The 23,821-nt window shown below is 38.8% G+C and overlaps 2 protein-coding genes across 4 annotated transcripts in view; one reads left to right on the top strand and one right to left on the bottom strand.

Moving 5' to 3' along the window:
• Positions 1-8,394, top strand: part of ptpn11b (protein tyrosine phosphatase non-receptor type 11b) — a 48,626-nt gene extending 40,232 nt beyond the window's left edge. For all 3 annotated transcript variants that reach the window (XM_042491697.2, XM_042491696.2, XM_042491698.2), the window contains exons 12-16: positions 1,486-1,553; positions 1,650-1,801; positions 2,372-2,472; positions 2,581-2,710; positions 5,338-8,394. In XM_042491697.2, the coding sequence (XP_042347631.1) occupies positions 1,486-1,553; positions 1,650-1,801; positions 2,372-2,472; positions 2,581-2,668 (409 nt within the window). In that variant the 3' untranslated portion in view covers positions 2,669-2,710; positions 5,338-8,394. The remainder of the gene's footprint in view (positions 1-1,485; positions 1,554-1,649; positions 1,802-2,371; positions 2,473-2,580; positions 2,711-5,337) is intronic.
• Positions 8,395-11,904: 3,510 nt separating this feature from the next.
• On the bottom strand, positions 11,905-20,997 carry rnf223 (ring finger protein 223). The gene is made up of 2 exons (XM_042492536.2): positions 20,681-20,997; positions 11,905-13,998 (listed from the first exon to the last, which is right to left on the bottom strand). The coding sequence occupies exon 2, from the start codon at positions 13,912-13,914 to the stop codon at positions 13,198-13,200; it is 717 nt and encodes a 238-aa protein (XP_042348470.1). The 5' UTR covers positions 13,915-13,998; positions 20,681-20,997; the 3' UTR covers positions 11,905-13,197.
• Between the last annotated feature and the right edge of the window lie 2,824 nt (positions 20,998-23,821).

Genomic DNA, 23,821 nt, shown 5'->3' with positions numbered 1-23,821 from the left:
GTGCACACACAACGGCTGTTAGCCTCTTCATCTGAACCACAGAGTTGAGGGCAGTTTTACAGTCATACTGAAGACATCTAAAACATATGGTGAAAACTGTAACAGCGTGCTATTTTGACAGGTGTGGGTGTAAATATGAGAGAGAAATATAATAATCCAGTTTCTCTTCTCAAGTTTAAACACACGCGTACTGTCTTTTGTAAAAGTTTAGTGATTTTCTGGTTTGAGCTCTCTAGGGTTTTTTTTCTGTTTGGCTAAACCCATCTGTGGCTCACTGCTCGCTCTTTTGCTCTTCTTCTCCATGTTGACTTAGTTTTCTGTGAGATGGTAAAATTATTGTGGACTCCTGAAACTTAACTCTTAATTCTGAACTTAACAGAAATTCTTGAAATTAGGATTTCATGAAATATGGTTTCAATCGGCCACTTGGGTGCGCTATAATTAAGGTCAAAACTTTTCTCCTCTTAAGTCTTCACCAAACTGGCACCATCACAGCTAATTATACATGGTCAGTGTCCCTGTCCCTATCACGGGCATAGTAATCAATAGTACAAACACACATGCTCTTGATTTCACTTAAACCTCCATGTTGCCACTTGCAGCTGTATTTACTTTTAGTACCTGTTAGATAAACCTTTGCATTTGCCAGCAAACTGTTACTCCGAATGCTTTATTTACATTGTTCTGTTTTACTTTCGAAGGACATCAGCATGACCGTTAACTAAACAGCAGAAAGGATTTGAATTAGCACAGTCTGTTTTAGTTCTTCTGTAGTGGGGATCTGCTCCCTTTCCTGATATAATAACCCAAAATAAAAGATTTATCTTTCTTTTCTCTGTGGTACACATTAAAGTCTATCATATCCATTACTTTTTCTGTTTGTCATTAGTACTGCACTGATTCACCACCCCTTCCCTTCTTATGCTGATTTTCTTTAGATGTTTAAGACATTTTGTGTTGACTGTCACAATTGTTTTCTATTTTCTATTTTTTGAGATGTGTATTTTATAGCAGGTGACTACCACCCTAAAATATTGTTAATAGCAAATAAATGTTGTAATAGAATTTTCCATTTGGTGTGACTCATTCACCACACCAATCCTCCCAGCATGTACTACAAACTTGATGACAGGTTGGAAGAGCACATCTGACTTATGAACTTCACTGATCCGTCAGCTCCTGATAAATTAATGTTGTTATTGCGGGGAAAAGATCACTGAGTGGAGCTGAATTCTCTCTTAGATCTAACTGCATTTTATATGTGACACAACAACAAATTTTGCTTATTGCTGTTGGCAAGTGCAAACCTATAATTCATGACCTTAGACTTTCGTGTGTCTTTCATTGTCATGTCTTGATGCTTATGTAACACTTTCACAACTGTCTGGATCAAATCAAATATGCTCTTTTATAAGTGCATCCATTTTTCACTTTGATGCTTGTTTCCCTCACATGGTTTGACTGTTCACTCTGCTGTCCCTGCAGTGCAGGTATCGGCAGAACGGGCACCATTATCGTCATTGACATCCTTATTGACATTATTAACCGCCAAGGTAGGAGACTCAAATATCAAACAGACTTTATGATATGAAAATCTTTGTACTGCATGTCTGCTCATTTGTGGATGTGTGTGTACATGTGCATGACAGGTCTAGATTGTGACATCGACATCCCCAAGACCATCCAGAGGGTACGGCAGCAGAGGTCAGGCATGGTGCAGACAGAGGCCCAGTATAAGTTCATCTACATGGCTGTGCAGCAGTACATCGACACGGCTCAGAAGAGACTGGAGGAGGAGCAGGTACTTTAATACACTAGCAGTCCGCATTACTAAAAGAAACTTTTTTAACACAGTAATGAAGACTTTATATATTTATTATCTTATTTTAGAGTATTGCATACAGTCATGACATTGACAGTTTTTTGCTGTTTATTACAAAAAATATAGTAATACACTTTAAACCAGCATTACATCAATACCTCTCTTTTTGTTGTTGTTTTTTCCTTTTTAAACTGGAAATTTTATTTAGAAAAGCAATGCAAATATAATGTAATATAAGATAAAAGTCTATGTATTTATATACATATGTATGTATACACTCTCCTGCATGTATATAAATACACATAAGCATGTGTTCGTACATTCACCCACATGTACATATATGTCTACATATATGCACACATACACCCATATACACATACTTCCACATATTAAGGAAAATACGGTCAAAAATAAATAAATATTACCAAAAAAACACAAATTAAATAAGATTATAAATAGTTAAATCCTTCTCTTATGAATACATGACAGTTTTCGGGAGCTTTTTTTCTTTACACTGAATCTGCCTCTTGTCATGTTGTCACTTTGCAGAGGAATAAGATGAAGGAGAGGGAATATTCCAACATCAAATATCCCCAGATGACCAACTCGAGGTCCAAATCCAACATGACATCCTCGCGCTCCTCCTCAGTGTAAGTATAACACATACCATGATGAGGAAATGGCAACTGACATGCTCGCACAGCATTAAGCAGAGAATTTGTTTTGATTGAATTTTTTTTCCCTGTGTGTTATTGCAGGATGACAAACGACGATTCATCGAGTGTGTACGAGAACATAAACTTTAAAACTCCTCAGACGTCTTTTAGCAGTAACACCAGGAGGTAAAACCATCGCTGTTGACCTCCACATTTCTCTGTCTGCCTCTCTGTAAGTACCTTATGAGTTTCATTCCACATAGTTTGCTTTTGGCAGTGTGCTGTGGCATTGAGTCTTTTCTCTATAAACTTGGCACTTTTTACCTGCAAAAGTGAGCAAATCTGTTAGAGCATCATCACAGTTGCTGGAAAAACTGCCCATTTCTCATTCCAAGGGCAACAAATACTAAAGCATTTTCAAGCCACTGAGTGTGTGATATTGACGCCAAAGGCACCCTTTAGTATTTTTATGAGATGCACTGGGCTTACACCTAAATCCCATGTAAACCTGACCATGGAAATATTCGACGCTGATAGCGGCATATATCAATGCCTGTATGTCCCTTTGTATCATTCTGTGTCTTCACTATAAATTCAGAGGTTTTCGCAAGTCCATGAACGCAGCACAGATGGAGCTCTCTGTGAGTTCTTTTTCTCCCCCAGCATCTGTTTGTGACTTGCGGGTTGGATAATAGATCTGTCTATCCATTCACAGATGATAAGATCAGATCGATGGATGAAACTGCCACGAATCAGTAATCATCAATTTGTGGGAAACCCTGGATGTTTTCCAGCTATGGGTCACATAGAGATGCTGAAATGCATCCTGTGTCAGTATGAGACGGTGAGAGGTGTGTCACAGTGTTGGTATCTGAAGACCTGGGTATGAGAACAGACATGCGAGACATCTTTTTACTAAAGAACTATGGTTAAATGTCTGCATCACAGTCGGTGTGGTAGTGTTGTTGGTTTTAGAGTTTAGATGTAGCTTTTGTTGGAGAAATAGTTATGATTTATCCTTAATTTATATGATTTTAATCCTCTAGTAGAGCTGTGTAGCTGTTTTGTGCTCATGGTTGTGGTGATACAGAGTTCAACCAATGGTGCCACGCTATTCTGCTAATGTACAACTGGTAGTAGCACAAAATAGATATGCTGCAATGGGTCAGCAAAGGCAAAGAAGAAGAAGACTGCAAGCTAGGAAGCATGGCTAAACATTGCTGGATTTAAATTCCTATTTAAATTATGAAGAAGGAAATGTGCGGGCCACATTTGTTAAACCTCAAGGATACACAGTGTGTCTACTTTTCTTCTAAAATAAGAATTCAAGGTGCTGTTTAAACTTTTACGCAAGCTCATGTTAGAGTTCAGTTTTTCCAGTGAGTCAGATTCATTTTACATTCGTAATGTTCTCTTTTTTATGGTTCAAATTAAACAGTGGCCAGGAGCGGCTTTGCTCTCTTAAAAGAAAACCTGAGCGCCCCTTAAAGCAACAAAAGATTCTATTTAGGTTCGAATTATAATCAACCTTAATTCTCACAAGCCCGTTCTTTTCTCTCTCATAGTGATTAATAAAGCAGACAGAGAAACCAGCAGGGTTAAAGTGAGGGAGTAATGGCTGTGCTTAGGGGTCATCAGCACAAGACATATATTGACAATTTTGAAATCACCAGTGAATGTTTATGGTGCCTTTATCGTTTATCGTTAAATTTTGCATATTTTTATTTGGCACATTTTTAATGGGAACTTTTCTGTCTCTTAAAATATTTAATTTATAGCACTAAGCAATATAGATTTTTCAGTTCCTCCAAATGTCTTTACAGGTTAAAATCTCTTTTTATTGATTCATTTATTTATTTGAACTCTCAATTCCAAATTCTGATGGCGACTTCTTTGGGGGATTTGGAATTCAATGTTTATATATTTTTTAATGCCTCCATGCTGGCCACATTTGTGGCTTTTGGTGGTCAAAGTGTGGTGATCAAAACATGTTTTTGGCCATAACTCTAAAATTCATAATGTAATGATGACAAAATTGAACAAACATGTCTAATAGGATAAATAGATAATGATGAAGTGATGGCATTTTGTATTCACAAAAGTCCACCTGAGGCCAACAATGAACTGATTTTTGCGGTGTTCAAAGGTCAACCTTTCATCATAATGTTCTGCAAAAACAAGTCTGTAGCCATTTTTCAAACCCATATCTCAGGAAGAGAAGAAACATTTGGTCGGACACTGACTTGGTGACACTAATCTTGTCCACCTTGAAACTGTGCTGATTATATAGATCTATAGAAAAAACAGTGTTTGATTTTGTTCCAAAAAGTTGTTTTCATAGTTCATATTTTCAGCCACAGTGGGCATAAAGCTGTGAGAAATGTTACTGCTATTTTCTATGGCAAACTTACTCTGCATGGAGCATCTCTTTCAGAGATTTCTGTTGTCGAGCATGACAGATAAATTTAGAATATCAACCTATCCTAGACATATCAGTTAATGTCGGCCTGTAAATAACTAGAAATTATATATATGTAATATATGTACCAGACAAATGGAATCCATTATCTGCCTTTAAAATCTAATATCAGTCAGGCTTTACTGTACCCTTTTGTTTTACTCCTCAAAGTTGTTATAAAGTCAATAAACTTGAATTTCCAACAGCTTGAAAGCCTCATGAATCATTGAACTATAATAATTTAAAATCCGAACCCACTTGGACACACTCCAGATAACGTGGCAGGTGCAGTGTATGCGAGTGAATGCTGCTTTTAGTCCTAGTGGTCCCAGTGTTCGTGATTCAAAGCGACACCAGCCATTAACTCCACTTGTCTGCCCGTCTGTTTGTGTTTGCTTCAGTTTCAGTGGAGGTGTCGCTTCATCAGCGCCTGAATATCCCTTGGGGGAGGAGGGAGTGTGTTGCTCTGTCTACACCCCACATCAGTGGACCCTGCTGGAGCTGAAGGTGGCCAGCTGACCACCCCCCTTTCCTGCTGCTGTCCTGCTGGACCTCTCTGTCTGGAGTTAAACCTTATCCTCCATAGAGAGGATGACTCTACAGCATAGCTCTCTCGCTCAGGGCCTTCGTCTCTCTCCTCTTTCTCCCCCCAATGCCCCAGCCTCTCCTTCTCTTAATCAGCGCAAGTGCCTTGTCACAGAATGTGTCTGTAATCTAGCCTCCCCAAACCTGCTGTCACATCTCTGCTGTTACTAGTTTTCAAATCCTGGAAGTTGACGTAAGAAACCACCAGTTTTTCCTTGGGATGACGGATATTAAACATGGAGTCTGCCCCGGCCTGAACTAAACAGAGCTGTATGGGACTCAAGAAGAGGTCAAAGCTAAGCTGTTTGTCGCCAGAAATCACTCTATTCGCGACCCCTCTTTTTGTGTCTTTGCTGGCTTTCATTTGGACTCGAACCCAAGACTGTTTTTGCGGCATTCTGTCTCTCCAGCTGTGGTTATTAATGGTTATTAATGTGGCTGCTGAGTGATAGCAAGGACAGTTATGTAACCTGCTACAGGACCTTAAGGCACAGGGGAGGCAAGCAGCCCCTGTCTTCCAAATCATTTACAGATTAATTTGTGGTGTAAAAGTGGATGCTTTCACTTATTTTTCTTGTCTTTGTTTGTGCAGCTGCTTGCCCAAGTTTTGTGAAAGGGTTGTATAGTATGTAAGCAGCTGTTTTTACAGAACTGGAGGCCGGTTTAACTTACTTCTTGTGGTTAGTGGGACACATCAGTCCTGTCTATCATCTGATCACGGCCTCTAGCTGATATGACTTTGAGCACAAACTTATTCTTGTTAGCTTCTTTTTATTATTTCATGGTTGTTGTTGATACTGTGGGTATCATGGTTGTGTTACATATGAGATGTTGACTTTTAAAATATGTATATCTATATATTTATAAAGGAGCATTATGGTGGAAGAGATCATGTTGAAGCACAGTTGTCTGAGCAGCATCCCCAGCACTGAGTTTGATTTACCAATAAATTGTAACAGTAGTTTGAAGCCCACATTTGACAGGAAACAGGTGGAGAGGATTCCTGAATGGGTGTTTCGCAGTTGAGCTTGGCTGGCCGCCGCCTCTCAGCTTCGTTTGACTGTCTGTCCTCGTTAATCAGCAGGTCTGATGCAGTTCAACATCTGTCGGAGGAGATCGTCACAAGGAGACGAGGGAAAAGGGGGGCGATTACAGTGGGCCAGATGGCCATCTGCCTGAGATTGAAGAATAGATTTGTCTCCAAAAAGTAATTTAGAAGATGGCCATAATCCAGGCTTGATGATAGTGGGGCGAGTAAGCTGACGTCATTGATGTGATAACGAAGACGGTGGTGCGGCGAAGCACTGAGTCCTCCACACTGTCTGGCGGATTGTTTGCTATTTTTAGCCTTCCAGCATCAGCACCAAAATATCCTGCTCATATACAAGTGAAATCTGATCTATCTCGTTTAAAATGTACGACTTAATGATCCCGAAGTCCTTCAAAACAATGTCTCTTGCAAATAGAAAGATGTCCTGATAATGTGTTCTCCGTCTACCTTTTTTTTTTTTTTTTTTCAAAGCATCAAAACAAACCATGAAGGAGCAGCCCTTGTTGGTGGCGTCTGTGTGCAGACCATTCCTCTTTCTCCACCAGCAGAAATGTTCGACTAACCAGGTCAAGGACACTCACAGGCTGTATTAGTTTTCTTCAGTCATAAATTGGCCAGTTTGTGCTACTGTAGCTCGTGATTTTTAAGATTTAAAATACAGATAAGTGTAATCAAAATGGACTGGAGTAACAGTACTCAGTCACTGCACTGTAATAAACCGTAATTTGATACTGTTGACCTTGTGAAGGATATTGAAATATAGTAAAGTGTAACCTGCAGCCATGTTGTTTTGTTTGACAATTGCGTTCTGTCTTTTAATGAGCATTGAGTCCTTTTATTATGGACTCAGTTGAAGTTTTGTCTTTCTAGTGAGCGGTGAGTTTTCCCGGTATGAAGTGTTGCCAATATATTTTAATGGTTGATTCCTTTTGTGAATAAAAAGTTAAGTTTTATAAAATCTGTGGCGCTGATGCCCTGTGTCACTGAAGGCAGATGTCAGTCCAGAAATCTGCTGCACTGCTTGATGTACTTCAGCTGCATTTTACAATGAATATGTGCAGACTCTTCTGGTTCTTCCTTTTGTCCTTTTCCCACTTGAACTGTGATCTTTTGTCCAATGAATGACAAAATGACTTTTGTGGTTTTGTTTTTGTGTTTCTAAACTATCTCATGCTGTGGATGAATTAGATTTTTATTGTATTTCACTTTGCCTCTATGGGTCAAATTATTTTTTATGATGATGGTAAAACATCAATACTTGAAAGTGTGAAACTGCTGAATCTTTGGCCTCAGGCTGTGTGTGGATGTCCGTTGGCTGTGGAAGTATTTTTGGTAGTGCACTAGAATTTTCAGTGTTTTTTTTTCTTGTTGTTTCATTTCAAATTGTATTTCTAATTGATTGTTTTATCCACTCTTGCATTTTGTATTGTGTCTGAATTATTATTAATATTTTATTATTATTATTACTATTGGTGTAATCTCACCATTGATAAGTAAGTTCTGGCTCTGAATTTAACCAGCATACATGGGGGTATGCAGTAGTAACATGGTATTTTCTTTCTGCTTGTCCTCATACATTTACTTGAACACGATGTTGATGTCTTTTTGTTTTGATACCTTGTTCCTCTGTTGGTTGCAGTATGCCTGAAGTGAGTCGCGGTATACTGAATGCTCCCATGTTCTTCCCCTTTTTCCTCTTCTTGCACTGGCTCTGCCCAGACGCCTTTTGCTGTATAGGCTACAACTGCTGATGCAATGAGCTGCCAAAAATGGCATCAAAATGGTTTATTATCATATAGTTTAATAAAAATCTATGATGGCACATTGTTAAGATACATATTTGCTTTTTTTCCTGTTGTGTTTGCTTGTGTGTCAGGAGCAGTTTTTCTACTGAGGGGAAAGAGGTGAAGGTTTCTGGAAACTTTGCTCTAAGGTCAGTGGTGATCCTAGACTCTAGGGGACCCCGGGGCGAAGAAACCCATCAGCCCCCCCAAAAAAAATCCATTCAGTCAATATAGTCAAAAAATGCTTTTGTTTGATCAAATGTCATAATAGTTCATTAAAAAAATAATAAATTATACCATGCGGACACATACATCTCATAATTTGAACATCCAGCTGTAATTCAGTAGGGGTGGCAAAGACTAGAGGCCCCATGATACAGTACAGTCAAATTACAATATTGCAATCGTAATTGTGTTGTGATATTCTGAGTATTGTGACATATATTTCGATTCATTGCCCGTTGTCAACATTTGTTTTACCCATTAAGATAAAGATTTCAGTCTGTTTACCTCACTTCATGCAGTAAATTGTATCTATTGGGCCAAAAGCAATTGATTTTGTTATTTTAGTGGGCTGGCAAAAGTTTTATTTGTATTTGTAACAGTTTCAAATTATTCAACCCCTTTATGGCAAATGTACTTAGTACTTAGAGGAGCACCCTTTTGCTGTTATGCTGCAAACATGATGTATAACCACACACCAGCTTCTGGCAGCGTTCCTGAAGAATCTTAGCCCATTCTTGTTGGGCAAGTGCCTCCAGTTCACAAAAATATTCTGGGGTTTGCATGCTGCAACTGCCTTCTTCAAAACCACTTTGATGGCCACTCTAGGAATCTTCCAGGACTTTTTCTGAAACCAAGCCTTGGTGGACTTTAAGGTATGTTTGGAATCACTGCCCTGTTGGGAGGTCCAATGATGCAAAAGCTTCAACCTCCTCACAGACAGCAGGGCAACCTCTCCTAGAATTTCCTGAAACTTGACTGAATCCATCTTGCTCTCCATACACTGAAGATCTTCAGTATCAGGGGAAGCAAAGCAGCCCTGGAGCATCACTAAGTCACCGCCATGCTTCACTGTAGGCAGGGTGTTCTTTTCAGCGTATGCTTCATTCTTCTTCCCCCAGAACAAATCGCTGATCCATAGTCCCAAAAAGTTCCACTTTTGTTTTATCACTCCCCAGAACAGAATCCTAAAACTTCTGTGACCTATTTATATGGTTTTGAGCATAATGGAGCTGACTTTTCTTGTGCTTTTAGGTCAGTAGTGGTGTGCGTCTTGGAGTTTTTTTTGGGAATTGAGACCTTCAGTGTTTACAATGTGCCTTACTGTGCAAACTGAAACGTCAGTGCCTGCTGTTACCAAGTCTTTCTGCAGGTCTTTCGCAATCACTGGAGGGTTTTTGACCACCTGCCCCCTCAAGAATCTGTTGGCTACGGTTGATAACTTCCTCGATCTGCCTCGTCCGGGTAGTGTAGCCAGTGTTCCTTTAACTTTGAATTTGCAAACTCTGCCTCCAACAGTATCTCTATGAATATTCAGTGCCTTTGCTGTTTTTGTATCCTTTTCCTTGTTGGTGTAAGGCAGTAATCTCTTTCGACTTTTTGGACAATTCTCTTGACTTGCCATATTTCTCACATGCCATCAAATGTCACCATCAACAAACCCTGAGCCTGTCAAGGTATTTGATGTGTTCTGACTCAAGCACACCTAATGCAACTACTGAAGCCCTTGATTAGTTGCATCAGGTCTGCTTGAGACAGCACCTGATTTGCAAATGTGTGCTCTTGTGAGAGATTCTCTTCAGGGGTTGAATAATTTTGAGACTGCAGTAGTCATTATAAGTGGCGTTTTGTGTGGAATTTGAAGAAACCTCTTATACTTTTAGTTGTGTCGAGCTATTTAAATTGTTTTTGTTTGATCTGAAAATTGCAAACTGCTGAAAGTTTGTACAATTTTGCCAATAAACCTAATTTGTAATGGGGATTGAATAATTTTGAGTGCAACGGAATTTATATGTACTGTATATATATATATATAATATAAAATTGATACTTATTCTTGATATGATATTACAATATAATATATATATATATATATATATATATATATATATATATATATATATATATATATAATATATATATATATTGTAATACCGGTGTCGATTCGAAGGTTTCAGGGGTAGCAGCGGTGCATTGTATAGTGCTTTTGTGAGAAGTTTTAAGGGGGTTTGGTTGTCATTTCAAAATGTGCTAATATCAGTGGCCATCAGGGGCCCATTTTTCCCAAACTTTTTTGGGTAGGCCCCCAAGCATTTGCCAGGTTTGCCTTTCCTTTAGGTGCACCCCTGCACAAAGTGAAAGAATATCAGTTCATGATGCAGGCTTCTTGTATCTTGCCTCCAGGTACAGTCCCTGTAGTAGAGCAGAGATCATAGGACAGTATGTTGTTACAAAGCTGTGTTTGTGCTGAAAACCTCCTGTGGCTCTTCATCTTATCCACTCTGATTGTCACCTCAGTTAGAAAAAAGCTCCACTACATGAGCTGTTTGATGACCGAGAATATTGCTTAATGAACATGGGTTAACTAATATTAATATTGAAAACCAAGGCAGGAAATGCATTCCGGAAAAAACACCTATTTAAACAGTAATGACAGATTATTTCATGGTTGAAGTGGCCGACACAAATTGTGTTTTTGTAACTCACAATAAAAAGAAACGGGGGAAAAAAACAAGCATTGGTTTGAGTTAGTGCTGTTTAACTGTTATTTTCTGCGTTTTAACACACAAGGCACACTAAGTGTTGAATAAAACAGTTTTATGTAGCTGCCATCCACAAGAAAATAGGCTGTTTATTCTGCTTTATTGAAGAAAAGGAAAAAACTTAATACAGACAACCCTATAATGGGCATCTTTTTTGAAAATGTTTAGTTTTAAATGCTCTACATCAAAATAAGGACAACTAACAAGAAGCTTTTATTTGTTCTTTCAGTGCAATATTTATTATTGTCTTCTTTATTTACCCTTTATCATTTAGGAAAAAAATGCACTGAAGCCATGACTAAGCATTTTTTCTTGTTTTTATCTGTATTTCTTCATTAACCATGTTTACTGGCAGTTAACTTGGTGCTTCAGGAAGTAGCACTTTTATTACAGCCACTCCTAAATGAATGAAAGATTTTAACATGAATGTGTTATCAACCGTGTGTCACAAGCGTGATACTTGGAAAACCCCACAGCCTAACTTTTCCTTTATCTGACTCACCTAATCCAGGAATGAATAAAGGCGATTTCCTGTCAAGGCGAAGGAGGCCTTGCTTTTATAGTCATGTGTTTGTAGTCAGATGGAGGAAATGACACACGACAGTCAGTGAAAGGCTTAACCATTTTGCAGTTTGACCCCGAAACTAACACTTATTTTAAATTTGTGACTGCTGTCCACATAGATTAAAACGCTAACTGATGCTGCAGTAAAATTGGTTTAAGATGTAGAGAAAAAAGCATCCCAATGAAGTGATATCAATCTAAATAATGAAACTACCATGGTTAAATGTCTCATTATTTCTCAGAAACATGATGTTTTTATTATAGTAATGTAAACAAAGACATAACAAAACTCACAAATTAAATGTACAATATATAAAGAATGAGTTCGTAGTTGGCACGTTGGGTTTACATTCATTTCCTTTTGTCACACCTTTGTTTCTTATAAATTTTGCTGTTGTTCTTTAGCCAACCGGATATTTGCAAAGCAAAGTTCACATCATCGTTTTAAACGTCACTGTTTGTCTCTGATACAACAGTGAGAACTACCTTGTTGGTTAATGCTTTGCACAAGTCTGCCCACTCGTGTTCTCTGTTGTGCAACACTCTGCCATATCTCCAAATATGACAGCATATCCAATCCAACCAGTTAGACCCAAAAGTCTGATGTAATTTTAAACTACGTGTTGAGAAGTGCAAAAATTCTGTAAATGTTTTTGTGACACTGAACACAGTTTCAGGGAAAGTGCCTGTCACAGTTCATTTCCCTCCACTCTTAGACAGTCTTTGTGTCTTTCTAAGCTTGTGTGAATAGTTTAGTGATGTACTTTATAATGTTCTAATTATTGGGAAGGTTATCTTTAATTTTTGAAGAGTTAACCCTTTGAAACCTAAAGTGACACCACTTTTCTTGAGCTGCTTTCAGACATCTTTCACAAGTATTTAACATTTGAACTCTGAGCAAAATTGGTGCGATTCATTTCAAAAACATGGGGAAAAGGCAATAAGCAGCTTGGTAATAACTATTCCACAAATTACAAGAAATTAATAGATTTAGAAAATATTTTTTTAAAAAGCTAGGAATAAAATGAAAGGAGAAAAAGAAAGAAAGCTAGAAAAACTTTATTATTATCAGAATTAAAATTATGTTACAAAGCTGTTTGTAATTTTAAAGCACTTTTTCGGAGGTGATTTCTCTTAATTTTGCGGTTGTTTCCTGTTTTGTTGCTTATAGCCTTCTTTCCATGTTTTTGAAAGAAATCCAGCCAATCTGCTCAGGTTTCAAGGGGTTAAAGTTGCTATGTGCATTTTTTTTTTATGATTCTAATTTACCAATACAATTAAATTCGAATTAGTCTGACGCCATATGACACAATAACACAAATTTCGACTTACAAAGCCTTAGAATATGTGGTTCTGTTGCAAGTAAAATTCTGAGGTGTTGACAGTTGTGTGTGGCAACAACACTCTGCACTTGCAAAAGTGCAATTATACACAATAAATGTACATGAAATGTTGGTATAAAACATTATGTACAGTTTGAGTGAAGTCCTGTCAGTCTGTAAGTTTACTCTTTCAGACCGACTGCTTGGTGAATGGATTAAAAGGAGTGGTGGTTGTTGGGACAGTAGTGGGGTTGGGGTAGACGGATTCTCGCAAACAGCGCATGTTCCCGGTGCTGAATACACACTGCAGTGGCCACAGCACGACTACAATAAGCAGCACCATGAGCACGATGAAGAGCACCAGCCTCTTCCAGTCTGACAGTCGGTCCAGCAGGCCAATAGTCCGGGTCTGCGTTTGAATCGGAGCATCCGCTGTCTTGCTGGCCCCAATGTCAATGCAGATGCAGAAGGCCGAGGGACTATCAGGGGCGCCTGAGCCGGTGTCGTGCCCTGAGCTCTTGTAGCACAGCTTCTCCCCCTCCAGCCACACTGGCTCCTCCTGCTGCTGGTGGCTGGGCAGCTTGCAGAGGACCTCGCGGCTGGTGGTCAAAGCAGGGGGTCCCTCCTCGGGCAGCGTGGTGGGGTGACGACAGAAGGGGCAAGAGAGGCGATTGTTGCCGCTGTTATCGTCCTGGTCAGCCAGCGAGATGGCCATGAGGCGGGATAGGCACTCCAGACAGAAGGTGTGAGTGCACTCCAGCAGCTTGGGTGTTTTGAAGACATTGTCATAGTTGTTGTAGCAGATGGAGCACTCCGGCTGGCTCGTGACTGACACCTTCTTTTTCAACTCTGCAGCAGTGTCGTGAGGGGCCACCTGCATGTGCCAAACCTGCGGAGACTGTTCCATCTTTAAAAATACAAGCCCACTCTGTCCTTTCCCTCCTTTGCCCTTTCTGTGTACTTCTTGGTCGATTCTTAACTTCTGAATGATCTGAAAAGAGAACAGATGACAAGTACAGGTTAGTTAAAGGGGCATATTGCTGCTTGTATGAGAACTGTGTGAGCAAGTACAAACCATTTTTACTCAGTCGTGCACAACCATAATCCCAACAAACTAACAGGATTGTAGTCAATCAGTGCATTTTTTATACAGCCCAGGAGAATGTTGAACTTTGAACTTTTTTTTTTTTTTACCCTCACGTATAACACACATCATACTGCAAAGCTGACAGGATTTTGGTCTGTCAATGAGTAATTCAGTCACGGCTGTGATGCAAAATGGGACAAATGGCTTGAGAGGAACTGTGGGTTTACTACAGCAACAGGCACAAACAAATCTGTGACATGCCAGGACAGGAACAGACAGGACAGCGTCCCCCCGTACATCCTGTGGGCAGCGCTGAGAGGAATGTACCGCACGTACAGAATGTTATCATAGAGATAACACTCTTTTATTAGAGAACACAAAAAAGGTTTTAATAATGTGGCAACATTTGAATTAGGCAGAGGAGGGACCAAGTCACTGCTTTGCAAGTCACAAGTGAGTCCCAAGTTTATGCACTCAATTTCTGAGTCAAGTCCCAAATCCTAAACTTTAAGGTTTGGGTGTTAAACAGTTAAGAATTACATTTGAATTGAATTACATTATATTACATTTGAATTAGGCAGAGGAGTGACCAAGTCTTTTTCAAATCCCTAGCCTTTGCACTCAAGTCGCAGGTCAAGTCCCTTCACTTTGCACTTCGAGTCCTAAAAAAGTCATAGTGCAGTTAATGTCAGAATGTCTGTTATTATAGAAGTATTCTAATAAGTCCTGATTTAAGACTTACAAGTCCTGAGCAAAGTCCCAAGTTAAGCCTGAGAAGTCCCAAGTCTTAAACTTTGAGTTTGGGGTCTTCAATAAGTTGTAATACACTATACACCAATTGTAAAGCCATTTAAACAACAGAGTAATAATAGTAGCCTATAATAATCATAATGCGCTCTTAGCCAAGTTCATTTCAGTGACAGAGAAATAAAAGTATGATAATAAGTCCTGATGTAAGACTGACAAGTCCTGAGTCCAGTCCCAAGTCCTAAACTGAGGTTCTAGTCCTAAACAAGTTAAAATGCAATCCTAACCAAATATAATGCCATTTTAACGGTGATTATATATTAAGTTTACAAAAAAAATCCTGTTATTTGTCGTTTTTTTTAAGTTGTAATTTGTTGCATCAGTATCTGTAATTTTCAATCTTTTGGTTTCATGTTTTCATATTCGTTTTTTGAACACCACTACATAGTTTTTGTATGTTTTTTTAAACAGGCACTCAGTAACATAACATTAGTGCTTCATAGTTCTTTCCTGCAACTTGAGTGCAGAAGAAAAGTGACAATTGTGTGTTGACTTGCTTGTGATGAGCCACGTTAATTTTGGTTGATTTAGCCAATGAAGGGAAATGAGCTGAACAATCTTTAGAAACTTTTTTGAGGGAAGGTTTCCAGTATTTTCAAGTCAAAAAGCTCAAGCTCAAGTTCAAGTGAAGTCACAAGTCATTGGTGTTAAAGTCCAAGTCAAGTTTCAAGTCTTTTTTGATTTTGTCAAAAAAGTAACCAAATTTGTGACTCTACTTTGACTCTACTTTGGCTGATGGACAAAAAAGAAAACCAAAAAATGAAAACATAACCTTTTTGGCAGATGTTATTTTGTAACTTTTTAACCTCTATTGACCTCCACTTACCTGTTAATGTTAATTTTGCAATGTTTGTCTAATGAGTGACTGCCGTGTCTCATCATTTGCTGACTGTTCTGTCACAAATGTTAAAAAAAAATCAGCTCAGTATTAATAAGTAAGTCACTGTAAACATGGTGACAGGGGGTGTTTTTTGCTTGCTTATGACCTGAGCATTGAGTCAGGGTGCAAACTTTTTGGTCCTCAGGGCACATTGTGTAAAGAATGGGGAGAGAACTCGATATATTGCTCAGGGCAGATAGACCCAGAGGACAGCAGCTTTAACATTCAAATATTTCAGTCATACTTTTATATTGATATCAACGTGGAGATGGAAACTCAGAATCTATGTTATCTAACCAACGATTAAGCAAGCAAACTTTGGTAAATTTACACTGAAAGAGTTTAGTCCAAGTACTATCTGGCGAGCTATTTTAAGCTATCGATGCCCACTGTTCTTGTTAACTTTTTAACTCTTAAATGCCCGACTGTAGACACCTTATTTTTAAGGTTGTACACCAGCTGCTGCAAGGAGTCTTTGGCCTCTTCTTGCATCACGCAGCTGATGAAAGATTGCTTTGAGCGAGTTACAGTATGTGGCCTTACCTGGAATAAAACCAGGGATAAACACAGGCTGCATTGTTAACGTGGCTATTTGACCATGTGTGTTCAAATCTCTGTATCAGAAGTTAATAGACTAGGCTTTGTGTCACTGGAGGTCACCCAGACCAGGTTTGGATTGTGTAAAGTGCAGAACTCTGGGTTTTCAAGGACCAAACTTTCCTCTAAGTCTTGTCCCCTTGTCTAATTCCTTTAGGATGATAAGAATATTACTTGGTAATAAGCTGCCTGTTGGTTTTATGGGTTAAAGGCCCCTACTGTGAAGAAGACTGTGTGTGTTTTTGTGATAGGGATGATGGATAGTCAGAACGCAGGTGTTCTCCTCTCTGTACCCTCAGGGCTGGTCCTGCCCCAGTGCTCCCCCCCTACACAAAGTCCCTGCTTGTTCTCCGTCTAATCGCTCCATCTACCCTTGAAATTCCTGCTCCACCAGCTCTCTCGCTCTTCGTCTCTACTGAATTCTAACATACTTTAGTGGGATGAGGAAAGATTTTACGGTATAATTACACCTGTCTTATCAGTATAAAGCCTCCCCTAATCACTGATTAAGACTGAATTCCCCTATTGGTCAAATTGAAATTGTGTTATCAGGTGTGGTTCTTTGCTAGAGCCTCCTTTTGCACTCAAAAGTGTTTCCAGATAACACAGAGGTGCACTTTTTTCTTAATCCCATCTCACGGAGGGTGTCAATTTAGTTACAAATTGGGGGGACATGTTGGAAGGGAGGGTTTAGGGGTCCCCACCACAAAATTTTAAGCAGAAAACATGTAATTCCCTGCATTCTGGGGATTTTTTTATGAATCAGTTTGTCTGTTTTCTATATAAATTTATAGTGCAAATGTCTTTAATTTTGCCAAAATAAAAGTCTTCTGCAACTTTAATGGTTTTACACAGAAGAGGAGAACACATCTGAACAGGGAGTTTGGCTGTCATCTGCCAAAAAATGATGAGTATCATCCATGTAATTTCCTGCAATCTGGGGTCAAAATGTCTTTGATTTTGTCAAAGACATTTTTTGTAATGATTTTACTGCGGGGAACAAATCTAAGCTACACTGAGAAACCACTCAGAAAAATACCTGCATTCAACGAGAGCACAGCTAACTGAAAAACTCCAAGCATTCAATATTTACACAGTGGCTTCTCATTTAATATGAGACTGCTCAAGTGTGCTCAGTGCAGCTTTAAGAAATGACTGAACAAGTACTACATCAAATATCTTAAGTACTTACCATAATATGACAATTCATGTCAACTGTTTCCTCTAACAAGTGCAAATAAATTAACTACTTTGGTTTTTTTTTTACTGTAATTGAGAACTAGGTGGTTATTTTGTTTAAATAAAGTAATTAATGTTCAAACACACAGGAATAAACAGTTGTTGCCTTTGGCTCCCTAAAGCTATGCTGTTATCAGATACATAGCTAGTAATTGCACGAAGTGTTCTTTCACATCCATAAAGGTTCATGTAAGGCTAATCAATGTGCTTCAATCATTCACGGGTCATAGAGATCAAGCTCAAGGTCTTATAAAGGAGAGATGGTTTCCCAAAGCCCCAGGCCACGTTACCCGTAAAACCAGAACTGAGTAAACAGCAACCAACCGAGCACTCAACAGCACAGTGTCCCATTGTCAAAAGCTAATGAGGTGAGAGAGGTTTTAACTGATGCCTCAAGCTCCACTTTGTAGGACTCCTAATGATTCCTCTAATAGTCCTGAACACAATACCAGGCTCCAACACTCACCAGACGTAACAACATTTTTAATCATTTTACCAAAAAGATTCAAATACATCCACAGCATCTTTGTTTTAACTTTGTTTTACAGTGTAACAATTAAAATATGGAGATTAGATTCGAACTTAAAGGGCTCAGGTCTAGCCTGCTTGACTGTGAGCTTAATGCAACCTCACCTGTCTAATGTGTCCTCACTTCACCTCCATTTCTACTGATTTGGTAACACATTTACCTTGTATCTTAGCTAAAGGTTCACACGTTTAATCTGCTCATTGGTAAGAAGGAATGCACAAAAAGGTTCTCTCTATCTTAATTCCTTACAAACTCCTTACAAATGCAAAAAAAAAACATGCTGTTTGCATCCTCATCTGACCCTCTGACAATATTCCACACATTTCAGAAACAAGTGAGACTGCACTTGAAACAAATAATGAAATTATATCCCTGCAGTGGTGAAATTTGTGTAGTCTGTATATCAGTATAGCCTTATTTGGTCTGTTTGACCAGTAGCTTATGGTGGCTAATGTTCACGCCTGTTAGAAAACTTCAGCATGATTCAGTTCACTGACTTGACAGGGTTTTATTAAAGTGAGCTATTGTTACTTTTGTTGTTGTTGTTTTTATTATTTATTTGGTTTTTTTTTAGAATTCATCTTTATCTATAAGATACGTAGGCTGGTACTTACTGTTTAGCTAGTCTAGCTTTAGCCAGCTAGTTTTGCTTTTGGATAATGGTAACCCTAATGGAGAGCCATGCCCCCCTTTAAGAGGCTGTGGCATGCTGATATTTAAGCTAGCATGAAGGTAGTGGTAGCTTTTGAAACTAGACATCCTGAGGCATCCATTTCCAACGATGTTGTTATATAGCTTGTCAGGAAGGAGGTTACATAATGTTGTCCCCAGTAAATGTGATGTTTTGTTATTTACAATCAATGTATTCCTTCAAACTACAGCTGTATATAACCCGCATTATTTAAAGAAAAATTATTCACATAACATGCATAACAAATATGCAACAGAATGTTCACAATATCAGTATTAGCTAGTCTATGCACATCAGATAATTAGTAACATTAAATGACAAATAAGAAACAAATATATCAGCCTTAATTCTCCATATTGACAATTTTCAACTAGCCTATATACTTCAACAGCCTCAGCAAATTCCTGAAATTAAGATATGGCTTTTGGATTTTGTGTGCCACTACAAGATTTTCAGTGGCCCCCATCTCACCACCACTATGACAAATTTATAGGGGCACCACTGCTTGAGGGTGGAGAAAGTCTTATTGCCTTTTTACACTGTTTCAAAACCACATCGAAGCCTTGCAGTCCTTTTTTCCCTTCTAACTGTCCAGAGTCCAAGTGGAGAAAAGGTAATCCATAGAGCTTTGGCGAAAAAACTCATGGGTCACATGTTAGAGTCAAATATTAACTGTTGAACCCAAAATACCAACTTCAAACATGGGAGAGGTCACTTTATTGCCTCTGTACAGTACTGTGCTGTGGTTTTCCATTTATGGTCCCTCATGGCTATCAGCGGCACATGTTTTTCTCACCTGTCCTACTGACCCATTAGTACACAAATCACAGCTCGTTGGTCACGAGACTTCAGACTGAGACGCTCTTTTCAACCTTAATGTAAAATAGTAGTCTCCTTTGTTAGCCCCTTTGTGTCGGGCTCAGCTGTGCGTATCATCAGCTCAGCCGTCACCCACAATGCTGCCCTACCTGTTCTCAGTTAGAAAACTAAGTGAAACTCGATCGGTCGTTTGAACTGAGGGTGGGGGTGCAGACGGTTTAACTGAACGCAAAGGCTGGCTGAGTCAGAAACAGACTTGAGCGTACAGATAGCACATGTGTAAACACAACAGACAATGCAGGAAACAGTTCCCAGACAGCTGAGAATATCACTGGTGCAGCTGCTACTGGGGGGCAGTTTTTCATCTCATGGTGGATTTAACCCTTTGATACCTGAGCAGTAGGCTTGATTTCTTACAAAAATTTGAGGGCGACGAGTAATTTAACATAATACGGCCCCAAAATAGCAGGAAATTAGTGAAAAGTTACAAGAAAAATTACTGGAAAACAAACAAAAAATAATAATAATTAAAAATTACATACCATTCATTTCCTTGTTGCCTCTTACTTTTTTCTAAGTATCCAGGACATTTTATGCAATACATTATGTTTTTTTCTCATGTTTTTTGAAAGAAATCAATTTTCAAATTCAAATGTCAGAGGATGGATTGCTAGTGAAGGAACCTGATGTTGATCCAAGTGTTAATGTTAATGTTCAAGGGTTAATCCATGTGCACTATCACATGTTTTTGCATCTGAATTCAGTTTAATTTAGGAAAGCAAATAATTTATAACAGATCAAGTCAACAGTCTTGAGTTTTATTGGTACTAGTTTTAGGAAAATCTCACAGTCTGCAGTACTTAAAAACGGTAATTTTTTATGGTCTTCCCTTTAAACAAAACGGTTTAAATAAAAACATTGGCTGTCGTGAAACTGTTTTCAAAGTCTTGATTTATAGGCTAGAAACTGGCATAAAAAGCACAAAAGCTCAGGGCAACATTTGGAGAGTAGAGGTTGAGTTTACCTGTGAACTGAAGAAGATGTCAGAGGATCCTCTCTTTAGCTCTCGGGGCTTGGATCAGCTCACTCCCTTTGCACTTAAAAATGCATTTTTTTTTTTTAAGTCAACTGACTTCTGAGATACCAGCAGGGAGTAAGAGGTTTTAATTGTGCCTCTGCCCAGGCCAAGGTCCTCCTCTGTACTGGTCTGAATGCTCAGCTGAAGTCACAGGTGTGTGTGTGTGTTGTGGGTGTGTGCTCAGAGGCTGTATAATAGCTTGTGTGTGTGCTCTAGTTCCTCCTTCCTCTGCGTCCGTTGGCCGGTATCACCTGCCCTGCTCGAGCAGCTCCCCTTTTAGCACTTTATGCAAATAGGTTCAGACAGTGCCTTGGCCTTGAGGTAGTGTCAGGGGTGTGGGTTGGAGCATGGGGAGGAAGAAGCCTCGAGCCCTTATGAAGAGCAATACACATTCTTGCCCACTCACCCCCTCTCCCTGACTCTTTCTATGCTGATATCTTTCTCTTTTTCCTCCTCAGCTTCTTCATTCTGTCATCCACCCTCCCCAAAACACATACATAGTGCAAATACCCCTCAACTCCGGCCCTGTATACAAACACACACAGTAATAAATCCTTCAACTGACAACTGAATTTACTTTCTTGTCAGCTCTATCTCACATCTGTACTCTTAAAAAAAAAAGTCCTTAACCTTTTTTTACCTCCCAGAATGATTAAAAGCAAACTGAAGGAACCAGGAGATATGGTGTAACACCACTGTGCCGGACGTTAAACACGAAAGACACAAACTACACAGCTTTTGCATCAGCCAGTATGCTTATGCAGCGCACTGCATATAAAGGATTCATTTCCATTTAGTGAGTGATAAGGTAACAGGTGGCGATACAGGAGCGTCTTCCCACCTCAGCGCCGCTCTCTCTGAATAGCCTGTTGTTCCTCCTCTATACCAGCACACAGTCATGTTGGTCTGGATGACACATCCCTGGCCAGGCTGTTCCCCAGAGTAGTGTGGATCCAAAGTAGGACATTTTTATTGATTGTGATGTGTAGTTTGAAAATTCTCCCAGCTATGCTTCACCAGGCAGAGTGTCTTGTAATGGCAAAAATTATTTCACGTTTATTCGGTGCCAGACTTAACAGATTTGGTTCCCCCCCTAAAAAACAAAAAAGAAACAAATAAACAAACAAAAAACCCTATTATTCACTTCATATGCATTACAAACATACAGACAAGAACAAGAGCTAATCAGAAATCAGCACAAATAAACAACTTAGCCAAAAGTAAATAAACAACAGGATACTGTATAGAAGCCATTAGCATTAGATCTTTAGATCATTTTTCTGTTAGAGGCTGGTGTGACTTTGTTTATTTCTTTTTTATTTTTTACACTTATTTCACACTTAATGTTTATGATAAATGATGCGATTTTGGAGATTTTTTTTTTTTTTAAAGAAAACATGCCTTTAGAACCAACTTGTGGGTTTGGGTGTTCTGAGTGCAATAAATAAATACATACTATAACCATATGATCCTTTGAAACCTGAACAAATTGGCTTGAGCTCTGTCAAAAACATGGGAAGAAGGCAACGAGTAATGAAAGAAAAAGAGAACCAAAAATTAGCAAGAATTTTGAAAAAAAATACGAGAAAATTACCTGACAAATATTTTTTTAGAAAATGACGCCAAACAAAATTGAAAAAGAAGGTAAAACTGAAAAATTAAACAAAACTGGAAAAAGTGTTTAAAAAATATAAGAATTATTCTGTAACATAATTTCAAATGTGTAATTGTCACTTAATATGTCTCTTGTTGCCTTTTCCCCATGTTTTTGAAAGAAAACACAACAATCTGCTTCGGGTTCACAGGTTTGAATACTTATAAGAGGCATCTGAAAGCAGCACAAGAAAAATGATGTCGCTCCAGTTTTTAAAAATGTTTAAGTGAAGGGCCTAAAAAACAAATTATCTATACCATTTAAAGAACAGTCCCTTGTGTTCAATTTTTTTTCGAATGAGATTTTCCCAGCACTGTGTTTGGTCTTCAATAATGACATCACCTTTAGCAGAAAAGAACATTTTCTTCAAAACTGCACATTCTCAAAGACTTTTATTAACACTCATTCAATATTTAACTCAGGAAATAAACATAAAAATAACAAATGTGCCTCCACCAGGAAGAGGCTCTTGCTCATTAAGCTGACTTGAAGGATGTGGCTTGGAGTTTTTTATATGACTACTCATTTTATTTTATGGTAATGACTAATGGCTGCGGGCCATTAGCAATAGCATGTCTCTGCAGTAACAGCTGCCTAACTGACTCGGTTATTTAGTAACCCAAACACAAATACTGCCGTATCATATCAGCAAAGTAATTTATTGGGCATTGAGTTGTGAGTGCTTTGAGGAAGGAGAAGGTATACAATCAAAAGCTGTTTTATTTTCCTTCCTGGAATCCCTGAACCCGGCTTTATAATAAACATGTCAAGGATTTAGTGGCTGGCAGGGGGAGAGTAATAAGCTACGGTAAGTTATCTTGCGGGATGGAGGGTGGGGTGACGCTAGTGCTGAGATTGGGGAGGGATACACGTGAGCGGGGAAGATGTGTGTGCAGGCAGGCTATAAAATGGGACAATGTTGACCGTCTCTCCACTCTGCCTAACATTTACCTAAACCCTAGAGAGCAAAGATGATTTTTCAAGGCCATTGAGGGCAAAACCCATACTTTTGCATATTTTCAGGGTAGAACAAACAAAGTTACGTCTGGGGCAAAAGGGTTTGTGTACACTGGTTTGATGATGTAAGCTTTGTGTTTACTGTGATATCTAGAAGGGTTTGATCAATAGAACTATTGTCCATGTTTTTTGGTTGATCATATTTTCAAGAACTGATCAGTGCCATTCTAACTGTCTGTGAAACAGTAATGATCTGAAATGATCAGGATTATTTCTAGTCAAAACTCTTATGTTTAACTATAATGCTATATACCTCTGAGACTGAAAAATAAAGCCAATGCAGAAGTGCCAAACAAAAACTGCAGTTTATTAAATGGCTGATTCACTGTTGACAACCTGGGAATAAGGGCCAGAATATTGTTCCATTGTACTCCAAACTCGGGGAAAAAACAACCTCTGACTCTGAGAAGTGCAAT

The sequence above is a fragment of the Plectropomus leopardus genome, chromosome 9, assembly GCF_026936395.1.
Source record: "Plectropomus leopardus strain MGB_pleo_1.0 chromosome 9, ASM2693639v1, whole genome shotgun sequence".
NCBI lineage: Eukaryota > Metazoa > Chordata > Actinopteri > Perciformes > Serranidae > Plectropomus > Plectropomus leopardus.
This window is presented reverse-complemented; position numbering and strand designations above follow the sequence as displayed.

Bases quoted from the DNA above. Each gene is read 5' to 3' on its own strand.
- rnf223 (XM_042492536.2), bottom strand. From the start codon at position 13,914: ATGGAACAGTCTCCGCAGGTTTGGCACATGCAGGTGGCCCCTCACGAC.